We start from the raw sequence: 27853 nt of genomic DNA on the forward strand, positions 1-27853 counted from the left end.
AAATAGCATCATCAGCAGGTTTTGCTGATGACACTTAGGGACAGTAGGCTTTGGATAAATCCTTCAGATCCATCTCTAGCCTATTGGAGAGTAAACCTTACTTTTATCACTAGACAGAGACAAATTAAAATTTAAAGCTGTTATAAACTGCATATGTTTATGTGTTTACGTATGCACGCTACACCGGTCCTGGGCAGTCCTCAGGGAGGGGAACAGCCCTTCGAGCCCACGTTAGACTTTCTGAGCGAGGATCATTTGGGCTATGTGAAACCAGCGGCGATACCGGGGACGGAGCAGCTCACGATGCAGGACCGATGCACCGACAGCACTTTACCCCAACGTATAAATGGAAACTTCCACGCAAAACCCGTTGGTTGGCTTCTCGGGTTAGCTTTGGCGGTCGGCATCGGTGCTGAAGGTGAGAAAGCTGGTGCTGGTTTTGCCTGTGTCAGGGCACGGACAGGATCGTTTATCCCAAGGGTCAGTGTCAGTCCTTGCCTCTCTCTGCCGGACCTCTCACCCCCTCCAGACCGATAGCAGCGTTAACCATTTGCACAATTCCTTCTTAAATCAGCGCTGCTTTCATGGCATCAATTGGCAACAGCAACGTTGGAGAAGAAAAATCTGGGGATGACGTTGCTGGTCCAATACTGGTGAGCTACCTGTTTTATAAAGTCTAATCATTTCTTAAAGCAAACCGAAGTTTTTATCGTGACTCTGAGCTTTACATTCTCATTCACTTGCCATCCTCCCATGGCACAGCTCCAGCCACCAGTTCTGCTGCTCCAGTCAAACTTCCAATTGTATTATTTTCGTATCTGTGCTTCAGGTCTTAATCTGCACGCTCCTTCACATCAAACTCCCATCGAATCCAACTGAATCCGTGTCTTTGAAGGGGGATTTTTGTCAGACTTTTGCCAGAAGTGGTTGTGGTTTTGTGGCAATAGCAGAAAAATCTAATGTTCAGACTTTTTGTAATTTTTCCCTATGTCTTTCAAGCTTTCCTAATGCCTTTTCAGCAAATGCCTGACAAAAGTTTCACGAACACCTGCCTATATATCAGACTCTAAATCCTGAAGATCTTATGCAGAATAGACTAGTTTATGCTGCTTTCCAGTTTCCCTGAAGAAGAGCAGAGCGTAGTTTCTCCACAGCTCAACCGAAGTGCGTCTTTCATTTATTTTTTTGAATTGACGTGGTTGTTAGCTCTTCATCTCCTTCACCTGGTTTAAAGCACACGTTGAGATTTTTCTCTCCTTTGCAGGTTTTTTTTTTTAATTAAACAAGCTGATTCCTGCCTTATGCTGTATTCCGGAGGATGCTTCTTGGAATTTGTGGCATTGAGGATTGTTTCAGACTAGATTTTTAAACTATGACAATTTCAAAGTCCATGGGTACAATTTTTAGTTAAATAGGTCATATAATAAAAAGTACCCATTACCTTTTTTCAGCTTGAAATACGTTAGCATGTAGATCTTCATATAAATAAACCAGCTTTGCAATAAGCATTAGGGGTTTCCTTATAAAGGAAAATAAAACCAATAAATGCCTGCAAACAGGTGGTTGCATAAGAAGAAAGAGAGAGAAATGTGGGCTGTTGATGGAGAGCAGAGAGCAGTGCTCCAACAGTGCTGGCAGAGGCAGAGGTTGAAAAAATAAGGGAAGTATTGAAGTTCATTTGCCACAACAACTTATGGACTAACTGGAAGCAGCAAAGCAGTATCGTCTGAATGGAAAGGACAAGTGGATCGCTCCTAGGACAGGAGTTTGGAAGATGGAGACTTGAGATAGATCCACTAAGGAAAGAACGCCTGAAGCGAGGCTGGGAAAAGAACTCGAAAGACTGAAACCAGGCAAGGATTGAGAGGAAAAGCTAAATTATTCCAGTGTTTCAAAGGATGAAAAAAAGTGCTTTGATATTCTGCTTTTACTGGAAATCTTTTGTCCTTTTTTTCCAGAAGAGAAGTTTTGTGGGTGTTGCAGGTCGCCCCTACTGCAGTACAAAGTATGCTCTGTGCTACTGTCCGTCTTCCAAACGCCGTGCAGGCACCGAGGGCCATTTCTGCTCCCATTATCTTTGCTTAGTGAAGTGAGACTATTTGCAGAGTCAGTATAAGCGCTTTGCTATTTTTCTTTGCCAATTGGGGGAAAAAAGGTCACTTTTTCTTATCTGCATTGGTTTGGGTCTCTTTGGTAGAGGGATGTCTAGAAAAGAATTCCTTTTTAATTTTTTTCCCCTGCTACTCCTCCATCGCTGCCCCTGAGCGCAAGCACAGGGACCGTGACACGAATGTGCAGTGTCTTTGGACCCGACAGTCGTTAGAACAAGATGGTTTTGACTTGACACGTTTCCCTTGCCAAGATCAACCAGGGAGAAGGACAAGAGTTAACCATATGTGTCTATGTATATACGGCAAAGCTTTATCATGCGTCGGTAAATTCAACTTTGGTGAGAATTTTGTACTGCTCACACGGTATAGGACAAGCACACAGTGAGTTACCAAAATAACCTTATTTTTGCAGTGATGAATGATGATGTTCATACAAAATCAGTGCATCAGGAACAGGATTCCTGATATGGAAGACAATAATATATTAGGTAAAATAGTGTTAACATTTTTAGAAGGGAATTAACAGTTGAAAAAACCACGAGAAAAAATGTAGGAGGCGGGTGTGATGCCTGGTAGATCTATATTTTTAGGGTCCTCAGTGTGTACTCTACCTTCTTGAGCACAGGGGATTTTAAATCTCCAGGTCTCCACTGTTTACATGCCTGATTTTTAAATTTCACCAAACGGCCGCTTTTAAGCCGACACTTTTCTTCTTTTTCCCCACCTCAGTTGGCACAAGGAAGGCTCAGCCCGGTGTGGAGAGCGTCCTCGGCGATGTCCGTGTCGGTGAGGGCAGCCCTCGGTAAGGTGAGGTGTAGGGTATGGAATCGTGTAAGGAATGAGGTGTAAGGTACCCTCAACTCCTCACCCCGCCACGTGCGCATCGGAGCGTGGGCCAGGGTCGCTGCGAACGCTGCCTCTTCACCGAGAATAGTGAAGGCAAGGTGCCACGTCCCCGACGCGTTTGACTCGCCGTGCGCGTATTTGGGATTTTGAAGAACTTGAAGCAAGTGCTGATGCGAAACCCTCGCGTGGTTGCTCCCGCTTTGGACCCGAGGGTTCCATCCCCGTTGCGAATCCGCTCCCGGCTGCGGGGAATTGGGCGGGAGCTGGGTGGCAGGGTGGATCGTCCCGTTTCCCTGCTACGGTGGAGGCAGCTTGTCGGTCGCTTCCCTGTCTCCGTGCTCCTCCGTCGTCTCTCCAGGAAAGGAGCAGAAGGATACCTGCCCGCTTGGGTGGCTGCAGAAGGGCTTAGGCGTATCGGCGTCCAGCCAGGGTCAACCCCCCACGGCAGGAAAGCTTCGCCCTGTAGCGGGCTCCCTGGACATCTTGTGCTGTTTCGGTTGGGCTGTGCAGACACCTTGCCCGGGTGTGATCCAGGGTGTTCCGGCAACTCCCCAAGGGGGTTCGGAGCACCCAAACGAGACCCGTTAATGTAGATGGTGTTTCCCACCGGGGATGGCTGGGGTGCCTTCGCGGTGCTGGCTTCAGCCAGGTCTGTGGGCTCGGAGCCCCTGGCGAGGTCTGGACCAGAGGGAGCCCAACGGGGCGAGGTCCCAACTGGTGTTAAACCAGCGCTGCTGGGACATTCCCAGTAAGGGACGGCGGTTGCGTGGGGCGCGGGGTGAGCCGAGCCGAACGGGCAGCAGCAGGCTCGTTCCTGGTGGCGGCTGGGGGTTGGGAAATGAATGAAATTTAATGAAAGCAATTAAAAGAAACAAAAATCGGTGGAAGAGCAAAGCAGCGCACCCGCCGCTCCCGCCGCTCCCGCGCTCCCTCCTCCCCGGGGCGGAGGGGGCGGGGCGGTGACGCCCGGCAGCCCCGCCCCCCCGGCGCCCGTTGGCCGCGGCCGAGCTCCGCTTTGCATATTCACCGGCCCCGCGCCCGCTCTGCGGCCAATAGGGGCGCGGGGGCGGCCTCGCATTAGCATATGCACCTCGGCGCTGGGGCGCAGAGCAGCCGCCGCCGCCGCCGCGGCTCGCAGCGACCGAGGGCCGGCAGCCGAGGGCAGCCCCGCCGCAGGCAGCTCGCAGGGGCCGGGGCGCTTCCCCCGGGGAGGACCGCCGCCGCCGCCACCACCACCACCACCCCCCGCCGGCAGCGGGGCGGGCGAGCCGGCCATGGCCGCCCCCGCGCGGTACCTGCTGGGCTGAGATGAGCAGCAGCGGCGGCGGGCGTTGGATGGGGCGGGCGGGCGGCGGAGGGCTGGCTTCCCGGGCGCGCCGCTGAGGCAGCCCCAGGGCCGCGCCGCGCCGGCCGGAGGCGCCTTTTTATTTTTGGCGTGGTGTTTTTTATTTTTTTCTTAATTTTTTTTTTTTTTTTGGGGGGGGGGGGGCAGTGTTGTTGCTGTTATTTTTTTCGCTCTGTTTTTCCGCCAGCCGGTGGGGGGGGCTCGGAGCGCGGAGGGGCGCCGGCGGAGAGCGGCAGGCCGGAGCCGAGCCGAGCCGGCGTTCGGCGGTGGCCGGCGATGCGGTGCTTCGCTCTGCTCGGCCTCGTCGCCTGGGGCCTGGGGAGCTGGGCCGGGCCCAGCGGCGGAGCGTCCCCCCCGCCTTGCCCGGCCTCCTGCAGCTGCGACGGCGACCGCGGCGTGGACTGCTCCGGGCGGGGGCTGGCCGCCGTGCCCCCGGGACTCAGCGCCTTCACGCACGCCCTGTGAGTCGGGGCGGGGGGACCGGGACCGGGGGGGGCGGGCAGGTTAGCCGCGGTGGGGCCGGGTGCTTTGTCCCCCCTCTTATTTCAGGGGAAAACCCCAATCGTCGAGTCGTTGTCGTTGACGGGTGTGAGGCGGCCCGGCCCGGCCCGGCCCGCGGGGGGCGGCCTGTGGGCAGCGGCGGGACCGGCCGGGCCGCGCCGCACCACACGCAGGGCCCGGCCCCGCCGGGGCAGGTGAGGGCGGCGGGGGCCTGAGGCGGCACCTGGCCCCGGCCCCTGGGCTCCGGTAGAGCCCTCCGAAAGCCCGAAGGGATCGGCCTCGGGAGATCGAAAAGGGCCGGGAGGGTCGGCGGGGGGAGCCGCTCGGGGCCTGTGGGGATGAGGGGGACGAGGATCGCGGTGGGGGGGTTTGGTGGGGTCCGGCTCAGTCCTGGCGCCGTCCTGAGGGGGGGGGACACAACCGCAGCCCGCACATGTGTGTGGCTCTGCGCGATGTCCTCGCACCGAAGGCGCCTTTCTCCTCGGTTTTCGCCAGAAAACAGTCCCTAGGCTAGCCGGTGTTCTCCCGAAGTCGAGGCGTGTTCAGTCCGCAGCAGGCATAAATCCGGTTAAATTGGGATGCCTTCGCTTTTACGGAACCTCTCGGTGTGGGACGCGCAGCTGAACCCTGGAAAAAAAACCCAACGTAAACAAGCCTCGGGAGCTTTGTCGAGGTTTGCTTGTGGACGGAGCAAAATACAAACTCTTAAAAGGCTTTCTGCGGTATCCTGTGGTGATATCGGAAAGCGGGCGCAAACTGGTGGATCTTGCGCTGAGTTTTGGTAACTTTAATAATAAAATTTTAATTGAGGAACGAACACTCCGTTCTGTAGAGACATGACCGAAGAGGGATTTGCAGCTTTCAATATGGTAGTTCTGCTAATCCACAAACCTGTTAAGTTTCACAATAAAACCTGTCAGTCTTGCCCCACTTCTCAGCAAAGATTTCACAGGCTGGAGCGAGGTCTTGTATGGGCCAGTGGTCAGGTCTGCTATTACTAAAGCTTCGCTGCGTTTACAACATACAATACAGAGCGCGCTACAGCAAATTACGGCGCGTGGTTTCAGATTGGGACTGAACTGCTGCGTTGTCAAAATACAGTAGTGGTGTGTGCCTTCGAAAATGCTACTTTTTTTTTCCCCTCTTTGCCTGCGCTTACTTAATATGCAAAGAGAGTCTGATTCTTAGTTACTGGAGGTTTTGTTCACTGAGCAGGTTTCCAATGTCTGCTACCTGTTTGGATTGTTTTTTTTCTTTCAATTGTTCAAGCTGGGTGGAGAAAGGTTACTGGGCCTTTTGCTTGTGTAGTACTTGATGAATGGCAAAAGTTACAGGTTTCAGTTGTTACCTGTGCTTAAATGTTTTGTTCTTTCTTGTGCTGGTACGGTGTTAGTGGGAGCCAACTTCACGATGGTTTTTCTGTGGCAGAAACAGTGTTTGGTGTTTTGTGAGTGTTTCGGGTAGGGAGCCAGGAGTTGCTGTTGCGAAGCCTGGGACTCGCTGGTAAACTGTCTTCTCTTTCCTCCACAGATAAAACAGGGAAGTAAGTTACCCAATCTCATAGTGCTTGAAGCCTGTCTGGTAAAAGCTGCACTTAAGCGCAAGGTTTTATGGCTACCACATTGTCTGGCTGTCTTGTAAAATGGGCTCGGTACATCCCTGCGTGTCTGCAACATGGCATTCATTGTCTAATGGGTACAAGTCGTCATAGCCAACACCCATTAGAGATAAGGTTGCCAAAGAGTTTCAGTTTGTAAGTTCTTCCTTACTGTGCAGGTAAATTTCCAGAAGCTGACTTAACACTCAGGGCAAAAGCGAGAGGAGATCTGCACGCACTTCAGCATGTTTTGGGATGACTTTGTGTCGCTGTTGGTTTTGTTTCTTTAAACTCAAGCAGAAACTTTTAGCTCCCTCGTTCTGTGGCAGTGAAGGGTACTCTTGGTCCCTGTTTGTGTTTAGCTCCTGTTTCCTTATTTACCGAAGGAAAAAAATGGGTGACTTCTTGGCACTTCTGAGCTTGAATAGTCTTGTGTTGTAGCAAGGCCACTGGAAGTTTAGGGTATGTAGAAAAGAGTTTCATAGGCAATAGAAGACTTGTTTCTGACCTGCTTGGGCCGGGCAATGTATAGTTTTGCCAGAGAAGCTGAGTTGGCTTGTGTGGAGGAAAAAAAAAGAAAATAAAATCACACCCCGTAGCTGACATGTTTGTGTCATGGCAAAGCGTCTTAGCTACGTGAAGAGCAGAAAGGTTTTCTATGCTTCGTGTCAGGCACCATAACGATGCCAGGAAATCGCCTTAGCATTGCTACAGGGCTTTTTTTTTTTTTTCTTTTTTTTTTTTGATTATAGCTATAGCAGCAGAGAGTCCATAGCGTAGAGATGGCTGAAAGAGTGTTACAAGTGATGTTCTGCAATACTAAAGCAAAGTTGTGCCCACGTTTTGGCCTTGGCCAGGAGAGAGCAACTGAGGGAAAGTTGCTCACAACCCAAGTTGGCAGTGAATGAGTTTCAAGGCAGTTGAGAACCATGGAAGGGGGTTGATATTTAATTTTCATGACTTCTGTTTTCCTGCAGTCTTAATTTCTTTGCATTAATTTTAATAATTTAACATAACTTCCAAGGTGTGTTTTTAAACTACAGCCATGTTTCTTGGGCCGTCACGAATGGTCAGGCAGTGATTTCTGTAGAGCCTCAAAAGCCTGTCGTTTCAGATTCCCCTTCTCTTTCCTTATTTCTCTTTCTTCAGCTCTTGACTGATCTGCTGCTCCTTCCTTGCTTGCTGTGGTGGTTAGAAAGCTCCTTCAAACCCAGCAGACTTCTTTTTTCTGTGGACCATGCATTGGGTAGACACTCCGCTGCATTCATACCTGGCTGAATGTATTATAACCGTAGTGCTGGGGTGCAGGGAGGGAAGGACAGGGGTCATACCGGGGGGGTTATATGGTTACCGAAGTACAGTGTGGTCACGTGAGGGTGGTTGCATCAGACCGAGCAGCTTGGAAAGACAGAGTATCTGCTCATTACTTTTGAGTCATCAGTGTGCTTTGAGAGATGGAATTTGAATAAAGAAAGGTGAGTACGTCGTCCCAACCGCAGTCATCCTGGTGAAGAGATTTTTGGGAGATATACAAGTGGTTGGAAAAGAGAGAGGTGGCAGCACTAGATCCAGGCTCTCTGAGGGGCGGGAGGGGAGGGGATGGGATGGATGGGAAGGAACGCAGAGGGAGTCAGGAGGACATGACCAGGGATAATTACTTGATACTTTTACTGTAGGCGGCCATTTGTTCTGTATAATTTAGGTAGGTGTTTATGTAACTCTTAATTACCAGCTGCCTGTTTTTCTGTTTATGAAGGTTGTGATTTTGCTTTGTTGCAAAATAACTGTCGTCTAGCAAGTTGAGATGCCTATGCAAGAATGTGAAAATGTTGTTTGTTTGGGTTTTTTAATCAATGCAGTACACTCCTGATCTTTGCTATGATATTTCACGTGCCATGTGCTAGAAAACATCCATGTTAGTGGAAGAAGGTTTTGGTAGGGCATACTTGTACTTGCGTTTCTCGTGCTTGTCAGTTTGAGAACTCAAGTTCTAGTTTCGGGGGTTTAATACTTGTGTGAGTCTTGTGCAGGAGACAAAAAGCAGATAATTCTAGATAATGACTTCAGAGCCATCTTACATGGGCCTGGCTGTTTTAGGGGCTTGCCTGACAACCATGAAGAATGTAGTCCCTTCTCAGTGCCTGCTATTATATTTTGGGCACTTGAAATATGAAAACAGCACAGATAATTTTCCTTCTGGTGCTTCTTGTTTGTATTTTCAGGGAATGGCAGAGTCCCTTGCTTTAATTTTTCCTTCTTTGAGTTGTGAAGGGAGGGCTTGCAAGTCCTGGCTGCCCTAGAGGATAGAACTTCAGGATGAAATGATCATCTTGATCTTTTGTTTTTTTATTACTCATTTAAACTAATACTGACTGTCTTTCTGTGTGCTGTGTAAGGCACTAGCTTTGTAAGATCAAGATGTAGTAGTTGAGAAGGATCCTTTTTTTACCTGTATCATACCACAGGTTGCTTCAGCAATTGCGGAGAGTTGACTATCTTCTTTTCAGCATGCAGACTGTCTGGAAATACCTACACTGTCTCACCCTTGAGTTTGAGTCAGATGTCCTGCTCCGTTTATGTATAAATGGCAAAATGATACGGTTCTCTTTGGATTCAGCAGAGCTTGCACGTTTTTGTCTTTTCATCTGGCGCTTTTATTTTTTGTAGAATGGCGATGAAACGCACTAGGTAGATGTGAAATGTCATCCTCTAATACGTCCGGTACGAACGCGCAGGTATGTAGCATCCCACTATGGTCAGATAAGCACAGTAAGGACCTGGCTGAGGTTTTGTGAATGCTGTCTAGCAGAGTTATTACGGTGAAAAGTAAAGATGTCCAGACATGACCTTGAGTCTGGAAAACGTAGCGTAATTGCAGTCCTCCTGAGATAGAAAAGCCTTATCTAATTAGAGGTTTGAAGGTTTTACAGTTACACCGTTTAGTTTTTCATTTGCCTATGCCACATGCTGGTGATGTGATGGCAAGTAATAAAAGGCTTATTCTGTCTTTTTAAAAGCATGCTTTCCATACTTCTTTTGGAAAGACAAGGTCATGTCATTTTAATATGAATATTCCTATTAGTCGGCAGAAATGTGCTAGATTTGTACAGGCCTGAGAAATCCCATGGGCAAGGAGGCGACTTGAGTTTGCTGGTGCAGCATCCAGTGCCTGGCGACTGGACCAGAGCCCAGGGTCTCCAGTGGCAGTCTCTCCAGCAGATTTTGCCCAAGGATTGGAGTCTTTATGATTCATTTTAAACTGGCTGATTTGTCTGTTGGTCTTGTAAAAAAAAAAAAAAAAAAAAAAAAAAAAAAAAAAAAAGTAGACATTCTTAGGTAGCGCACAGAAAAGTGAAGTTGTTGTTTCAAAGTTTGTTAAATATTTTTACCCTTTTTATGTTCTCTATTGGCAGCAAATTTGGTGTTTTCCTCTTTTCCTTTTATTCCTCCCCCCAGAAAACCCAGTGTCCTGCCATAGCATGTAATTTGTCAGGTATTTGGCATTTATTTTGTACGTTGAGCCCTTTTGTATCAGCAATATGTCATTTCTTGTTTGATGCTTACTGGCAGAGGCTCGTAAGTGTGATTTTGGGGAATAAATGCTAAGATAAGTCTGCAGCATGGAAAAAACCTTGGACTTTAGTGTAAGCAAGTTTATGCTAGTAAATAATTACCTTTTCAGTTCTTGAGAGGAATTTACTAGTAACTATCTGCTTGAGATGGAAAATATGGAAGCTGTAATATAAGGACTGAAAAACAAAACAAAACCCAAAGAAACCTCCTCCGCAAGGATCTTTATTTGTTTTGTATTCTACATCTAAGCCAGCAATTTTTGCAGAACACAAGCTCTTATTTACCCAGAGAAAATTACTGGCCTAGATTTCAGAAGGGCTGAGCACCCATATCTCATTTTAGAGAGCATGGGAGCTGTGGGGCTCCGAATGTCAGAGACCCTCCTCTCCCTTCCCTCCTCTTGGCCACCCTTGTGCTTTTCCTGAAAGCTTGTTCCTAAAGATGGTCCTCTTTTTGGGAATGGGGCAGGAGCTGATGTTGTGTTTATGTTCTGGAGGATTTGCCAACAACTCAGGTTTGCCTGCTCCTTGTTTTGCAAACAAGCGAGGGAGTGAAATGGATGGGGCTGGTTAGCTTCAGCACGGCCACATGGGACTTCATGGCCAGCAGTTATTCTATTAAGGGATGAATGTGTTTCAGGCAGCAGCTCTGTTCTGCCAAGTTGTGGTTTTGGGGTTCTTTACGGAAGAAGCAGAAAGTCAAAAATAGCTTGAGGAAGAATTAGAGAGATTTGTGTGATCCTAGAAATAGGAGACAAAGGTAGGAGAAGGTGCATAAGAGGAGAAGAAACCATCCCTATTTGAAGAAACCTGTAAATTGAGGCAACAGAGATTTAAAAGTTACGAGGCCTTTGCTAACAGAGGTATGAACAGCATTTCATGGTTTAGAGGTCCCTGGCCATCCTCTCCACGTGGTAGACTCACCATCTGCTGTAGCGGTGACCTAGGATTTTGCTACAGGGAAGTATTCTTCTGCAGTTTTTCATACCTGCCTTTCAGGTACTGCTGCAGTTTTCTGATAAGATGTTCTCAAACGTTGGTCTGAAAAGAGATTTCTGGTCATGTGATGTTGGTTCTTAATGCTTTCCCACCGCCAGCTTGCCCTGCACAGCGCATTTGGAAACGTGGAGGTAGCCGTTGGTATTTCCTTTGCTGATAGATGGGCAACCGGTTCAGTTGATGTGGAATTGCGTGCAGCGATGGGTGTTACAGTGGCTCGCACGGAGGAGAGGAGGATCTTGGCGTTACTGTATAGATAGCTGTCCTCGCTGTAAACATGTTGGAAAGCCTTTGTTTTTGAATCAGGCCCAGATTTATTCAATTTTGTGTTCAAATAGAGCTGGTATGTCCAAATCGGAAACATCTAGCACTAGATGCATGAGTGCCTGGAAAGCGTAATTAAATCATGCAGAAACGGCATGTGATTTACCTGGCAAAGCAGTTGACCTTTTTGCTTTTTTTTTTTTGCTTTAAAGAGCTGAGTTACTGCAGCTGTCAGTGAGTTCCACTGAAGTTGAAAGTTTCCAATATTTTCAAATCGTATGTCATTTATTTTAAAATACATAGTTGAAATAGCAGAATGCATTTTATTGTACTGCTGAATGATTTAACTGTTAGAGGATTGTGACAAGGTCAGAACTTTCCACTTCCCAGAAACACATTACTGTCGCTGAAAGCTTAGGGGAAATCTGTATTTGAGCTTTACCCTGAATTTGGAAGCACATTCTGCATACAGCCAGTCAACTTATATTATTAATGATATACATCTTTTACAAAACAACAGAGAGGACTGTAACGATTTCAAAAATAACAGTTTAAAGTAGGTGTCTGTAAACTATTGTTGAATTAGAATATATAACAGCTAACTGATGGCATTATGCATCATGTCAGTCAATGTGATAACATGTTTTAAAAAATGCGGATAGCTATTTTTGAACAGGTGATACTGATATATATTCGCTGGTGGACTGGGGTCTGACACCTGTGAGGAATGTGTTTGGTTTTGGGAAGTAAAAATATCCCTTGATGTTTTTTTGTCAGCCTCATTTTCCTGGTGTGTTTTTTTATATTTGCTGTTTATACTTACCGAGTTGTAGGGAAGTCATATTTTTCTTAGGTGGCCTGTTTCAGCCATACAGTGTGTTTTGGAGTTAGTAAAACTTTGTTGGCTAAGCTTTGGGCACTAATTTTTTTATACCTATTAAAAAGCATATTATTCAGTATATCTTGTTTAATCAATGTCTTCTCAAAGGAAGAATGATCTTCATAGCGTGGCAGAAATAAAAATGAATTCCTTAGGCTTCTGTGTGCTTTTTGCATTTCTATTTGACGAATACAATTCAGTAAGGAAACCTGTAAAGTAAAGAGCATGTGGAAGATAAGAGCAATATGTTTTTTCACTACTGAGGAAAGTTTCTCGTGTTTCTCAAGTGATAGCAGTTTTAAATGTAGCCGGTTGTTTGTTGGTATAACATGTGATAACTCTAAAACATGTAAGGTCTGTTGCTGAAATTTGATGCTCAGTGTGCATCAGCGTTAGGTTGTTTTGTTGATGTTGTTCAAATCTAATATTGATAAATACACAGGTAATTAAAAAGTCTTGTTTTATAACTTTCTTACCTGTAGGTAATTCAGACAATGCTTGGTGATTTTTGACAACTCAGTCTCAAGACTTTGGCACAGTGAAGATGTAATTGAAGTAATTTTTGAGTCTGAAATTTTTTTGGTGTTTTTTGATCTGGAGTTAAGAAAATATTAAAGTTAATTCTTTCCTTTGGGGTAACAAAACTATTACAAAGCTTAAGAACTCTATCACTTTTTTTAAAATACAGTAACTAACTCCTGTAAGCTTTGCATTAAAAATGCAGGAGGAGCCACAAACCATCAACGTGGTCTGGAAGAAGGGATAGAAGTTAAGCAGAAGATGCTGTCTTTGGGGCAGAAAAAAAGACTTTTTTTTTTTTCTCTCTCCAAGAGAGTAAGTGCTAATTCTTTATCCTGAGGAAAAGACGAAGAAAAATCTAAAGTCAGGTGAAGTTGTCGAGGGCGCTTCTAAGAGCAGCCTGAGAAGTCAGGCTCTCAGAGAGTAAACAGCTGTCTTTGCAGTGCTCAGTTGAGCATTTTCTTACTAAAATATAAAGACTTTTTTTTTAAAGTGGTGTTCCTCCTCCTTTTTTCTTCCCAACCAATCCTGGAGGAATGCTAGGTCTTGCAAGGACTTTCTTTGCCCTAAAATTTTTGAGCAAATGTGTTTGGACTTTTAAATGGTACACAATTAGCAATGAATCATAAATGGATGTGCAATTTCAGAGGTATGCAGGGAAGGCCTAAACCTGTTTAATTTAGCTTAATAATGCTGCAAATGCAGTTGTGTATTTTATAACCTTGTTCTGTGAAAACGTGTTTTTGTTTGGGAGTTTTCCCATTACCTTCTTGACATCTGCATGGTTACAGATGAATAGCCTGACCCAGTGCCCCGGCGGGGAGAGCGGCGTGGCTGTACTTTCAATAGGCATGTCACTGACAAAGGAAACATATGGAATATTTCACTCCCCTCTTTGCAAGCGGTGTACGGGGCTGTAAGGGCAGAGGGCTGGGGGCTTCAGGCTTCATGCGAGATCGGTAAGCTAGCCGCAAGGCTTGGCGCTTTGTGTGGTGCTGTGTTTTGCCGTGGGACCAGAACCCCAGCTGTAGAGCAAAGCCATTTTGGCATTGCCATTTTAATAACGTGACCACGCAGTAGAGTTCACTGTGGTCACATTTCCTTTTTTCCCGATATGTGATACTAAGCGATGTTTTTTCTCAACCGTTTGGGCACTGTGGTGGCGGTTGGTATTTGGTGTTCAGGAGGTGCGGAAGATGTGAGCGCAGATTGCGAGGGTCCCACTGGAACGTGCCTTGGGGTCTGTCTCCCACCATGCCCATTACTTCCCCTTTCAGAGCACAAAATGGGACCAACTGTTCCCTGTCATCCAAACAGGACACCGCAGTGTGTTAGCTTGTCAAGTGAGAGTTTGTTTTTCCTGCAGGCAGGGCTTTGGGGTTGCGTCAGGGCAGCAGGGACAGTTTGCTCCTGTTGCAGCACCACCTTGGAGGAGAAGATGGTGCGAGTCAGGAGAAGATGTTTGGGGAAGCTTGCTGCTCCATGTTTGTCAAAAGGATTTGGTGGTGTCCAGCTTCAATCCTTCCTTCGTTGCTAAAATTTCATGTAAGGGGTGTCCTGGCTGTCTTTTTTAAAATTCCTTTTCATAACTCTTACTTCAGAAGTTTCCTTACTGTTTTTCTAAATGTTGATCTGGAACAGTAGCAGATGGAGTTGGTTCATCTGGAAGAGTGAAGGGACTCTGAAACCTGTGACTTTGGTGTGCAGGACTCTCTCTTTATGGCAGAGGTTCCTTCTGTGTGGAAACCTGCCTGGTGTTTTTCACTTGGCAGAACTGGTGGATCTGGCCCTCACTCAATTCTTGTACGTAAAAGCTGTGAAGGAGCCATCTTCTTTTTCAGGTGCTATGGTTGGAAGCCCTAGAAATGTGTTAGATTTTTAAGTGGGGGAAACCTTGCCCAAACTGAGAAACATGCTTGTGGCTCTCTCAGCAGTTCTCTGAGCTGCTCCTGCAAATTGGGAGCCCGTGAACCTACTGAAGGGAGCCTATGCTTTTCTGGAAGATTGATGCATTTAGGCCAAGACTTACACGTTCTTTAAGGGAATTTTGCAAAGCTGCCGCCAGCAGCAATCTACAGCTCCTTGTTCATCTCTTTTAGTTGCAGTTTCACTCAAGTGGCTACCCTCTTGGGGCACTAAATGCTCACCCTGCCGTGTTTCCTCTGGGTATCTCCTTGGGGTCTTTGTGGTCTTCATGGAATTAGAGGGAGAAAGCTGAGCTGGGGAGAGAAAAGGATATGGCCTTTCGTAAGGGGCCCTACTTTGAGAACATAGTTGCTGGTGGTTTGGACTGGGACAAGCTTCTGCCTTTTGGTACTCTTTTTACTGCTGTTGGTTTTAACATGTGGGTTTAAAGAAAAAAAAAAAAAGAAAAAAAATGTATGTGCTAATATTGACCAAACTGTTAATATTTTACAGAACTAGTGTGAGTCTTGCTAGGTGTAGAAAATCCATGTCTTTTCCAAGGGCAAATCTGCTGGCTCTGTGCTAAGTGTTTAGTGGAGGCATTAAATCTCAATATCCAGGTCAATTAATCATTTATTTAGAATTGACTTGCTCTTGCTTGACATCTCATTTTCAAAAATTTCAACTAGTTTGTTTACGTGTTGTTTTTTTTAACCTGCTTCCTGCAAAGACAGGTCTCTAGTTTCCAGACCAAAAATGTACAGTATCTTGATGTTTAGGAGTTTTAAGCAGGTTTTGATTTGTTTTGAGGATAATAAATGGCAGTTGTTTATTGCTTCAGCAGAAGCCTCTGCAACTGTGCAGCAAGGCCAGTTTTTCCTCCTTAAAAGAAAATCTTTTTCAACTCTCCTAAGTGATTGTGCCAGTGAAATAAATCTACAGTGTGTTCAAAAGAGAAGGCTATTGTTTAAACAATAACATATCAGAAATCCTGCTTAAGTGTAGGACTGCTTGCAGTGTCATTGTCTCTCCACTCACCTAAGCTAATTTTTTTTGCCCTAATAACTAACTGCGTTGATGGGAGAAGTTCTGTAACATACATCAGATAGATGCTTATTTCCAAATACCCTGGATGTTTATCTCACTAAATAAATTCCCTATTTCCTTCAGGCAAAGAGCATCACCTGGTCCCAGTTGATTCAGTGCCATCAGGAATAGAGAATAGTGGAATAATAACATTAAAAAAAAGATTCATTCTTAATGCCATTTTTCCGTGAATTGGGCCCGGCGAATTTGTTGTGTGGTCTGATTTATTTTACTATAAAAGGGTCAGGTTGATATTGTAGGCCATTTTGCTGTGCAGATTGCTCTGCCCACCAGTTTGTCCTTTGGCATCTTCAATGGGAATAGACATCTTCTGTTTCATCTCCGTCCTGTGAGTGCCTGGCAGGAGACACGGCTTGGGGCTTGCTCCTCGCTCGCAGTTTGTATGGAGCCGCTGAGGCCCTTTGGGCTTTTCTGTATGAGATATTTGAGAGGGCTGGGGGAGCTTTGTACAGTTTCATCCTTGACTGCTTGTTGCCTTAATGTCCGTGTCAGACTAGTACTTTTTGCCTGTGTAAGCTTTGTTACCATAATAAATATAATAGAAACAAATGCTTCAAACCGTAAGCAATGCAATGTGCAAGTAATCACCAAGTTGAGAATTTCTGTCATGCCATGGCAATATGAAATCTTCCGTCATGAACTTCGCTTGTGCCAGCGGAGAATACATAGCTATAAATGTGCCATAATATGGAAGGGCAATATTTAGTTCACATGCTTTGTTTCCTGGTGACTGTGGGATGCGTACTTGACCGCTTGGGCCATGCCTGTGCTGTCCGATAGCCTGCTTGGCCAGAATACACGTACTGCCATAGGTTCCCTTTGGCCTTCTGGTTTGGGGCTGTTTTGTAGAATACCATGCAAACTGGCAGACGTTTGTGGCTGTCTGTTTTGCTATGTCTACTAAAACCATGTTATGCTCACTGGAGTCCCCCCTTTTGTTGAGAGTACAGCTGGAATTTGATATTTTTTTTCTGCAATATTGGAGTAGTAAATACTTGCTGTGGCAAAAATGGGTATGGAGCCACCTACATGGAGCTGGATCTGTTGAGTGGCTAAACAAGCAACAGGTACTCTATTCTGAACTTTAGCTGGCTTTTTAAAATAAGAGCTTCTGCCTTTTTTTCCTGCCCTGTTTGGTACTGCAGCATTCAGGACTGACAGCATCACTGAGGAGTTATCCCTGTTCGAGTACTTTTCTTCAACAGCCACTAGTTGAACGCAGGAGTTTCACTGGTAGCTCCTGTGTGACCAGTCCCTGCTTGGTTTTTCACATCTTAGAGGTACTGGGGAAACTGAGGGTTCTATGTGGTGTTTGATATATGTACATTTAAAAAACAAAACAAAACAACCGAACAACCCGCTTCTTTTAAAAGACGATACATTAGTTGCTTTGTGCTGTTGTAGAGAAAAAGGACAAGAAGTATGTAGTGCCTACAATCGCTCATCGCACGTGCTAAGTAAGTTTTAATTGTTGGTGCCCTTCTTAGACTACTATGTCAAATTGAAAAGTAGCTTCTGTATTTTAAGAGAACAGGTGAATCACAGTGTGAATCAACAGTGAAAATGTAGAGGTATTTTTTCATATGACCATTTTCAGTATTACAAAAGTCCTTTGCATCTCTGATTTAAAGAAGGAAAATCCACTGAGTAGTAGCACCCTGCTTCAGGATTTGAGCCCTGCCTGTATGTTTGCATTGCAGTGCAAGCCTTGTGTTTGATAGTGGTTAGGTTCCCTGCCCAGACACCATTCTTTTTAGCTCTGTTGTACATCAATGGAAATCTGTTGGTGTGTAGAGATATCCAGCTTTGAAAGTTAATCCAAGGACTTTGCGAAAAGGGTTAAGTGACAAGTTACATAGTTTTAAAAGTTTGGTAAAGGAAGCAGAACAGTGCTAGCAGATGCTTCATTTGAGGCTGATAGCAGATCTCTTAACGGTTCATACCTGCAAAATTATTGGGAAAGCCTTAAGGTCTGGCTACGTTACACATTTTGCTTCTCTCCTTTCGGAGCTCAAACACACAAGCATGGCCTTAAATGAGATTGCTTTTTAACCTGTCATTATGAAGTAGTCTCTTTTTGGTTTAGATCTCCCTGAAGTGCATAGGATGTTGGAAATACGGAGTGTTGCTCTGTAGTTGTTTATACTTTAAAAGCAGTTAGCATACAGTATATTTTCAGAGAATATATGCAGATCATCCAAGAAGCTTCAGCAAGTAACAACCAAGAGTGTGTGCGATTAAGAACACCCATCTTGTCAGCAGCAACAGTGCATTGCTGATGTCTTAGGCTCTTTTCCCCAGATATGCAACTCAGAAGCTCAGAAGGAGGAGATTCTGTTACAGCTTTTCTTCACCAGCTTTTCAGGGTTGTGCAAATGACTTTCATTAAGTTTTCACACAATAGCCCAAGGCTTTTGAGGAAGGACTAGACTAGAAACTCATCGCACTTATTGCCATATGTTGCATTCATTTAGACAAGGCAGTTTCCAAAACACCGTGGTGGTCGAAGCACAAGAGGCATCTTAAACATTGAAAATCTTGCTCATATTTTAAGCATTTTTAACTGTTAAAAAGATATTATCTGCGGAGAGATTAATGAGCAATAAGTAAACTACATTGGATCCAGGCTTGCAGAATGCAGTTTAACTGCTGTAGGTTTCAGCACACTCATTTAATTACTGGGTTACTGAACGTTTTCTCCGCTGTGGGGGGGTATGTGTGCGTGTGTGTAGGGGAAACATGTACATTTATACAAAGAACCGTGAATGAAGTTTGGGGATACTGCCTTCGTGCTGCCTAAACAATCCCGCTTTAGGTTACCCCCTGCCTTAATTTCTTTTCAAGAAGATTGTAGATAGGTCTTGCTATCGCTTACACTCGATTACTTCAGTGTTCACTTCCCCTATGTGATTTAACATGCACAAGCTTAATTATTCTTTTCTGGCCTAGGGAGAGATTTCCTTCCAATAATTACCTTCACTGCCCTTTACCCTTCTGCACATTAGTTTGTTTGGAGAAACGTAGTTGCTCGGTAAGCAACTCCAAACAAGGCAGTGCCTGGAGCTGTCTTGGAAAGATAATTTATGCCTTTTACATAGCATGATGTTAAGCTTCAGTTTGCTGAAACTCAGCTACTAGATGTACTGAATTAGCAAGGTCTAAACGTTTCTTCCTTAACTAAAGGTGGTATGAGTTCAGCAGAAAAGCACCAGTTTACACTGCACTTCGATTCTGTAGTGGGGTGATACAGGTAGAAAGGAAAGGACATTTAAGTTAGCAAATGACATCCATTAATTCAACTATTTCTTTCTACTAGCAGCTCTTGTTTAGTCATACACTATTTAAATGTCAAAAGGGAATGACTCCTTATGAGATGAGTGTGATGCAATGCTGCCAGACTGATTGCTCCTGTGATAGCAAAGAAATACATATTTAATCTTGTGGAAATTTCTCAGGATTATATCCTTAGGATTGCTCCTCATGCTGTCCTTCCTAATACGTAGTATGGAGAAAAGAAAACACGAATAGTAAAGACCAACATGAATAAAGTGCATAAATTCTTTGTTAAAATCTTTTTTATTTTAAGTCAAAAGTAGTTAGAGGAGGTACAACTGACCATTTCGTGGAATGGGTGCTACAGAATTAGTTCTAAAAGCTTTGTCTTCTGCAACTTGTATTTATTAATCTGTATGCTATACAAAATACAATCTGATATGTCAAAGGGCTAGGGATGCTTCATTCTCTACCATGTTTACTGTAAATAGTCCTTACATTATTATAACTATTTTGTGGTAAATATAATGAAAAGTAGCAAAAGGTTCCATTTGTCTTGGACCTCTGAATATTTAGTGCTGTTATTAAGATGGAATAATTATTTAACTCTACGATTAATTACACAGTAATAGTATGTAATAGTAATAGTCTTCATGTATGTATGTGGACAAAATAAACTTTTGAACATGAAAAAGCTATGTATGTTTTTAAATTACACTGCCTTCTTCATTATATCCTGATGTTTGCTTGAACACAGGCAAAAAGGTTTTCTCACCTTTTCTTTTAAGGTAGTCTCTCCTAAAGCTCTAATCTCTGATCTGTTGCGGGATTACTTGGCCCTCAACTGAAAGTTAAAATAAATTACTACATCTGCTTTATACTTTTCAGATTTGGTAGCAAATATAAGATGTGTTGGTATTTATTGGGGTATGTGACACCATAATTGCAGAGCATTACTTCATTTCTGGTAGCTTAAATATTATCGTTAATAGGTGTATTGTTATTAAAAATGAAAAGAGGATATGGTTTGCCAGTTTCAGTAAAAACATTTTCACCCTCTCAACTTTGAGGGGGTTAATTTTTTTTAAATAGTATCTTCACAATTCTGCTGGTGATAGATTGGAAAAATTGACGTGTTGATGGTAGTAAATGATGAAATCGGTAATGGGGAAAACAGGGTGTCAGTAGCACTAAGGTGTCCATATTAGGGGCAGGTTTTGAGTTGCATGGCAAGTTTTACTGGCCCCAGTTTACTGATTCAGTAAAACCCATAGTCTTTCAAGGCAGAAGAAACCGGACTTCTTTGAAACAAGTGAGAACAAGAAAAACCAGATCTTTTTATTAATGGAGCTTGGGAGGGGTATTCTTTGTCCATCTTGCATCCATTAGAGTTGTCTTCACTGCACCATAGGTTTATACATCAAAAAGGAATTTACATTGACTGGTGGCCTTTAGCTAAGAGCTAGAGCGTTTCCTTGCCTATAGGGTAGCTCTGATGAAGTAAAACTATGCCGATGTTTGTGGTGTGGAGATAGCCAAGGAGACAAGGGTTCACGAGCCCAGTTTGCTTCTTGGAGTTCGTCTGTAAAATCCATGTTGCCGGAAAGATACATGTGCTATTTCTGTCTACAAGCAAGCTAGAAATATGGGCGGATTACTTGATTGCCTTTTGTGGGTCTCTTGCTTTTCCATCGCACATGCATTAGATGTGTTTATGTATAAAATTGATCCTATGTACATGATTAAACTTGACAAGCCTTAATCTCTGTTGCTAAGAGTGTGGGTTGGATAGTTAATGTGGTAGGTCTTTGTTTTTCATGTAAATGCTTGTAATGTTCTGTTTGCATTAAGTATGCTGTTTTTTTTCTTGACAGTTTAGTGATTAAAATCTATTCAGTTTTAAATAGGTGTAGTCGTGTAAATCCTGAGAACAGAGTTAAACTGAAGAGAGAACTTAACCTTTTCAAGAAAATTGCTAGTAAAAAGTGCTTCTTTGACCTCTTATTTATAATGACGAGCGATGGCTATCAGGTTTTTTTGGCTGAGGGTTTCTGTGAAAGATTTCATTTGCTTGTATCCCTTTTCCTTAAAAATTAGAAAATATGCTAATTTTTTATTGGTTTATATTCTTGGGTCAGCAATGGTGAGTAGTATTATTTTTATTCATGTTAAGGCGGAATCCAGAAGTCCAGAGCTGTACGACAAAATTTGGTTAGCACAACTATCCAGTTTGGGCTGTGATTCCTAACCAGCGAAGTCATGCTGGCTAGCGCCTCTCATGTCTGGACTCTTTTTTTGGTGGGGGGTTGTTTGGGTTTTTTTTGGTATTGTTTTTGTTTGTTTGTTTGTTTGAAGACCATAGCAGTTTAGGTACTGAGATACCCCTGTCCTGGACGCTGATCCATACAACTAGTAGGAGGCAAGCCTTACCCTTTGCGTGTGCTACTGGGAGCTGTGTCTGGGGCTTTGGGGGCATGGGAGGGGCTACGTCTTGTTTTGCTTTTTTTCATTATATTGCTGTGGCATATTTTCATGTTATATTGCAGTTTTATCAGATACTCGCCATATGAATTTGGATTGTAGCTGATGCACTTAAGATTACATTTCATGCTCGTTTTCAGCATTCAAATTACTTTTCTTGCTCTTTGCTGCTGGAGAGGACTCCCTCCTGAACTGCTGTGGTAAATAATCACAGAAATTGTCAATAGTATAACAGAACTTGAGAGCAAACTCCTGCTTGATCGATGTTGAAACTCTGTCAAGGTCAGTGATACAGCACATTCTGATAAAGGCTTGCGAACAGGCTTTCCAAAAATGTGTGTTTGGGGTTAGGCCTTCAAAGCCATGTCATGCAGACATTGTCTTTTTGTTTTCTTATCTTTTACTACAGTTACATCGTGTTTTCTTGTAGTAGGAGGAAACAGGAACACTGTATAGGACAGGTGATAGTCATGTATTATTTGCTGGGGCCTTAATTCAGTGGTCTAAGGTAAGACTAGAAGAGATTTTGGTGTATAATACCTAAATAGGGAGTCTGATTTTTGAAAAGCAAAATCACTGAGTACTGCTGCTAGATTACCATTCCTGAAAGGCAAGTTACCGCCTTGACTATGTGAATACAGATACAAGCAGCTAACTTTTTGGTATATTTTTTAAAGAATTAATGAAAAAAGGTCTAAGCAGATTTATTTATACCCAGTTGCATTTTGCCTAGATGCATGCAGTCTTTATAGCAAGCGGTGCTTGTTAAAGAATGCCTGCTGGATACGTAGGTAGTGTAGAGAGGAGGATTTTAAACCATTGCTTTTTGTGTTCGTTCAGATTGGTGGTAGCCATAAAAACGTCTTTGTTCTATTCTCTCTTCGTGTTGTGTGGGGTTTCTGTCAGTCATAAAAAGGCCATGCCCGTTTTCTTGCAGGGGAGAGAGCGTTTTGGAGACTACCAGAGCCTCAGCCTGTGGTTCTTTGACGTGAAAAATACCCTCTGCTAATGATTTTGGTAGTTTTGGGCTGCACCTTCTATTGCCGGGCCAGTCTCCTGCGAGGAACCATATGCCGCCTTTCACAGGACAAGGACATTTACAAGACAATGGAGAGAGACAGCGGCACACTGGAGGGGCTGGACCGTCCCTGGCCGGGTGATGGCTTTGTTAGGTGGTGGTTGTACCTGATGCTCACCACCCACCCCTGCACCCATCGCCCCACGCACTGGGTGCCCCACAAAAAAACAGCTGCTGCGTTAGCGTGCCGCTCAGGCTGGTTTGCGGTGGGACAGGACTAGATGACTAGGCTTCCCCAAACTAGCCTGCACCTACGAGGGTGATATTTCAATGGTGTTTTCTTAAAACTCTTCTTATTTCCCGTTCGTGGCTGGGGGCTGAGTCCTTCAAGACAGGAGCTGCTCAAATATTGTTTGCTCAAATGGTGCAAGTTTCTATACCGTTTCTGTTAAGCAGAGACCGCCTGTGCTGCTGAAAAGCAGAGGTAGTCCTCAAATGTCCCGTTTAATATACAGACATCGGTATTGCATCAGTTTGGCCGTAAATAACGGAGTGCAGATTACCTTCACGTATTTTAAATGCAAGCAGATATTTACTTGTACGCGAGGCCACTAAACCAGCAGGGTCTATACCTTGGTCTTCACAAGCTCTGATTTTCAGACAATGCCAGTGCGTCATGTGCAGTCTCAACAAATTAGTTCCCTGCGTTACGCGGTCCTTTCTCAGCTGTCTGCTTCAGGATGCCCAGGGATGTTTCATCAACATGCGCTGTTCCGCTTGCCTTCGTTTGGGAGCTGCTGGCTTGCGATGGATTTGGGCGAGCTGTTGTAGTTATGCCAGGTTTATGACCGCCTGTATTTATTTTTTTCCTTGACTTACCAAGGGATGTACAGCAATGTGCGGGCACAGTAAGCTTGAACTTCTTTTTATTGATGATAATATTTAAAAGCTGAAATGTAACAGTATTTCAGTTGTGAATACATGGAAATTGTGTGTACTGCTTAATGTGTTTCAGAAATCCCTGTTACTTTTCTTCCTTAAATACAAGAAAACAGGCGTGTAATGCCTCATTGAAAGAAGCCTGTAGGGGTGCTTTGTGAGGGTCTTAATTAAGGGCTTTGAAAGACTAAACAAAAGGAAAAAGAAAATGCTACAGGGTTATTGTTATTCCAGCCCATTGGCTCAGGGAGCTGACCATCCATTGGTGCCTTCTGTCCATTTGGGAGCTGAATGACACTTTTGTTCGTGGTTAACAGAGGTGAAAGAAGCCAATTATTGGCTGTCTTTTCCACAGGGCAGCTGCAGACGGATTTCACTGCAGGCAAATATGGACTTTTCTGCCACAAGGATGGTTGTGATGACAGTTATTTTTGTGGAATTGTATGAAAGAAAACAGATTTTTTTTTTTTTTTTTTTTCCCTCCAGTGACTCGTGTAGATGTTTGTTGAAAACTACTGTGAATATGCTGGCGTGGAATGGGAATGTGTAAAGGGCTGGATTCCTCACACTAACAGTGTGTACTTGGCTTTTTCTCTGGGCATGTGAGAGAGTGAGGTTTTGGGGGTTTCTTTTTCTCCTCTTATATTCTTTTTCTCTTTGCAGTTGCAGTTAATTTTAACTATAGGGTTTTTCTAATTGGTGTGCAGTGTGCATTAACCCTCTTATGGCTGCCAGCTCAGACTGTGCTGGCTGCTTTGTGTGCTGTAGTGACGGAGGGACAACCTCCACAGGTTAGCAGAGAGCCCTGCAACGGCAAAATAAACATCTGCATGCCATTAGGGACCTCAGAAAGTGTCTCTGTGCCTGAAACTTGCCACCCCTTCTCCCACATCTCTATCAGTTGGTCCAGTACATTATAAAATCTTTTCCCCCAACTCTCACTTTTATAATTCAACATTTATTCCTTTCTCCCCAAATTTTCTTTGTTTGAGTCTCTAGTTGTAGTTTAAATCTGTGAAAAGACTCGGTTGGTGGAAAACCAGGTTCTCCAGCTGTTTCAATTCTGGAGAATTCTCCTCCAGTTTGGGGCAGATTTTGAGAAAGGGCCCACGTTTCAGCCAGAGTTGATCCATCTTAGTTTGTTACACTGAAAGACTTATCATCTGCTTTTGTGGTGGCCTCTCTGTGTAGCCATCTGAAATCTGCATTTCGGCATAGTTCATAATAATAGTATTAAAAAAAAAAAAGTGGTGTTCCTCATCTTATGTGGCTTTCTGCTGCAGGTGAGAGTCTGCCTTTTGTCCTCTGACCTTCAGAGGTGGAAGCGCTATGAGGACACTTCTCCTTCATCTCTTGGTGCATAAAGAGGCGGTTTTTGTGCTTTCAGTTGGTTTCTCTGCATCCAGACTGCTTATTTTCCTTTACAGATTTTCTTATTGGATGGCTTGTTACCTGCAGACGTGACTGCTCCTGCCAGTTCCCACTCTATTGCCAACCCACGTTGACTGAAGTTAGTTGTGCCCCTCATGAGCTTAGCGTGGTGCAGGCAGCCTCGCTTGAGGCTCTACAACGGTCGGAGGATGCGGCTCTGTGGGCACTTGTCATCTGTTGGCCGGTGTCAGCGGTGGGGCCATACCTCTGCCAAGTTCCCAGGAACGTGAGATGCGAGACGCGTACGTGCGCGGTGCCGTCAGGTCGCCCGCGCGACGCTGGCGGCGATGGCTGTGCGCGCGGACGCGTCGGCGGGGACGAGGGCGACCTTCTCCTGGGCACGGGGGCTCTCGGGGAAGCAGCGTCCCGCAATCTGATGTTCCGGCAAAGGGAGGTCTCCAGGTGTGAGACCCTGCTCTGGCTGGTGGGAGGCTGGGGGAGAAGGCTTTGTCTGAGGGTTACTTGCAGAAGTAGAGTTAGTCTGCCCATCTAGAGAGAGGACCAGTTGGCGGCCAAATTTGAAAAGCAATGGAATAATCACTTGCCTTCCCCCCCCTCCCCAAATGCTCATAACACTAGCTAGTTTTTTACCGCAGACATTGGGGGAGAAAACCCACCGTTATGTGTATGCACGCATGCTGCTGTCCCTGTAGATCTTGAACTTTAGAAGCATATTATGTTGCTTTAAGATGACAGCAAATGCAGGTTGGGCAGGGAGAGGAATAAAAGCTATGCAACTTTGCCAAGGAAAGAGTTGTGTTTTTTTCACAAGGCAAAGCATACATGAAGTTTTGCTTTTTGAAATTAAATAATTAGCTCTGTGATAAGTCAGATAAGAATGAGATAATTCCTGACGCTTTCATTATAGAAGAAGAAATAAAATTGGTTTAGAATACTTCCTTGATGCCCCTTGTTCAGTCCTGTACTATTGAAGTAGAAGCTGAACCTGTATCTCTTCTCTAAGAGTGTCCTGGCAGACATTTTGGGCAGCTTTCGTTTTGATTCGTGTCTAAGGTTCACTGGAAGGTAAGGTGGATGCTCAACCCATGTCTTCATGCATGTAAGGGACTTGGCTACCCATCTCAAATAAATCAAAAGAGGAATGTAGCTGAAATCAGTATAACTCAAAAGCTTGGGAAGCATGTACAAAGCTGGCGAGGCTGTTTGGATTCTTGTATTTAGCTACACGTCTTGTCAGTAGGCAGCAACCCTCACCTTACCATTTGTTGAAGGTGCCGTTTCTGGAGTGAAACGCAAGGGTTGTGCGTTAGCACGCATGAACGCTGCCACGTGGGAGACTTCAGAAGACTTCAGGCACGCTTTAATCCTTCAAATGCATAAAGTGGAAATTACTCTTCTGTTAAAGTACAGTGCAATAGTTGATGACCAAGAATGTTCCAAAACCTAAGTTTTACATCTTACTAAAACTGCTTGTGCTTCATGAGCTACTTCAAGATGCCTTGAAAATTGCTACATAAAAGCATGTTTGGTTCTATAAAGGCCATTCCAGGTGCTGCCATGAAATCTATTTTGACATGAGAAAGCTGTACTGTGTGCTTTTAGTTTTCCCACAGTGTGTAGATAATTATAGCGCTGTATTGCAGAAAAAGATTTTATTTTTGCCAGAAATAATTTTCAGTTACGTGCAAGTTACATGTTACATGTAAGTGAAAAAAATTCTTAAATGCTAAAGCTGTTGTATATAGTTTTGGACTGATTGAAGTGTTTACATTTCATCTTCTGGCTTCATTGGATCAGTAACTGTGTTCATACACCAATTTTGTTTTGCTTTTTTGCTTTTAGCATTCTAAAAATGTAGGGCTTACCCAGACTTTTGAGGCTCAGGTTGCTTTCTAAACATTGGGTGGGACAGACTAGGAGACCAAAATAAACCAGAAGAAAATGAATAAAATTCAAAGTACTTAGAGTTACTAAAGTTGGCATTTTTATGAAATTGGATTTGTAGCTGTTTGTGCTCTCTTTTTGCAACAGAGCAAAAACACAGAGTGAAAATGCAACAGAAGATTTTTATACAAATATATGTGTGTAACGATAGCACTGCTTTTCTATCGGTGTAAACAGATTTAAGTGCTGGGCTCTGTCTGGACAGCTCAGAAACATCGGTAGTGTTATCCTCCCCCTTCCTCAGAGATGCAGAAAAGATTATTCTCCTTTGAACCTGGGGTTTGGGAAGGGGAAGCAACCTGTCCAAACCCACAAAATGAGTCTCTGCTGGGGCAAGGAACCGAACCTCAGCAGGTCTGTGTCCGGAGTTGTAACGGGGACCTTTGGTGTGAAATAAACGTTTGTTGTAGTAAATACCGTGTTGCTAGGTGGAGAGGGATGTGGTGTCCTTGGAGTCCAAAGGGTGAGCGTGGCTCCCCAGTGCTCCTGTTGAGGCAGTTTAAGTTTTATGGAATTGCCCTTGAGGCTGTTAAATGGAACAAAACGTGCCTTGTAGGTGTTCGTGGTTATGCAGCAGGGACCTGAGACTGGAGGGGGGGGACACCCAGATCTCATTAAACTGGTTGGATTACATAGTTTGGTGATGTTCCTAGTGTTTCAGCAATGGTTGTTCACAGAAGTTTTCAATAAGGAAAAAATGCCTGAGAACTTCCTCAGTAGTAACGAACAAAACCTTGGCTTGGTCACGCGTGAAGTGTCTGTGTCGGGCTTTAGCAATATGTGTCTAACCTGAGCTGACTTAACTCATTAAAGAAAAATGAAAGTTAGAGTGATTTAAAAATGACATAGTTACCTTGGTGGTGACGGTTCAATATGACTGTGGTGATTAGGACGACTGTTGCAACTGGCGATGCTGCCCTACTTTAACTTGGTTGCAAACACAGTGTTAAACTTTATTTACTTAAAACATGACAAATATCTTTCTGTAAAACTCCTGTAGGGAATCTGATGTTGATTTCATTGCAGGCATAGCTTCATGTTACATTTTCTTTTAGTACGGAGTTCCCACTGTCTCCTTCAGTACCCTTCCTCTTTCCTACTACCATAGGAGTCTGCTGCTCCACAGTTGTGCTGATACGGCTCTCTCTGAGGCCATGCTA

General features: G+C 44.3%; 1 protein-coding gene across 2 annotated transcripts in view; it reads left to right on the plus strand.

Annotated features, from left to right (window-relative positions):
* The first annotated feature begins 4065 nt into the window (after window positions 1-4065).
* The window catches only part of LGR4 (leucine rich repeat containing G protein-coupled receptor 4), an 85508-nt gene continuing 61720 nt past the window's right edge, over window positions 4066-27853 (plus strand). Inside the window, exons 1-2 of one of the 2 annotated variants that reach the window (XM_075048213.1) lie at window positions 4660-4763; window positions 9068-9135. Coding sequence is in view for 1 of the 2 variants with exons in the window: in XM_075048212.1 (XP_074904313.1) it covers window positions 4579-4763 (185 nt within the window). In the remaining variant the exon portion in view is untranslated. Of the gene's footprint in view, window positions 4764-9067; window positions 9136-27853 lie in introns of both variants that reach the window. The other variant, XM_075048212.1, reaches the window with a different exon arrangement.

Source organism: Buteo buteo, chromosome 16 (genome assembly GCF_964188355.1).
Source record: "Buteo buteo chromosome 16, bButBut1.hap1.1, whole genome shotgun sequence".
In the NCBI taxonomy this organism is placed as follows: Eukaryota; Metazoa; Chordata; class Aves; order Accipitriformes; family Accipitridae; genus Buteo; species Buteo buteo.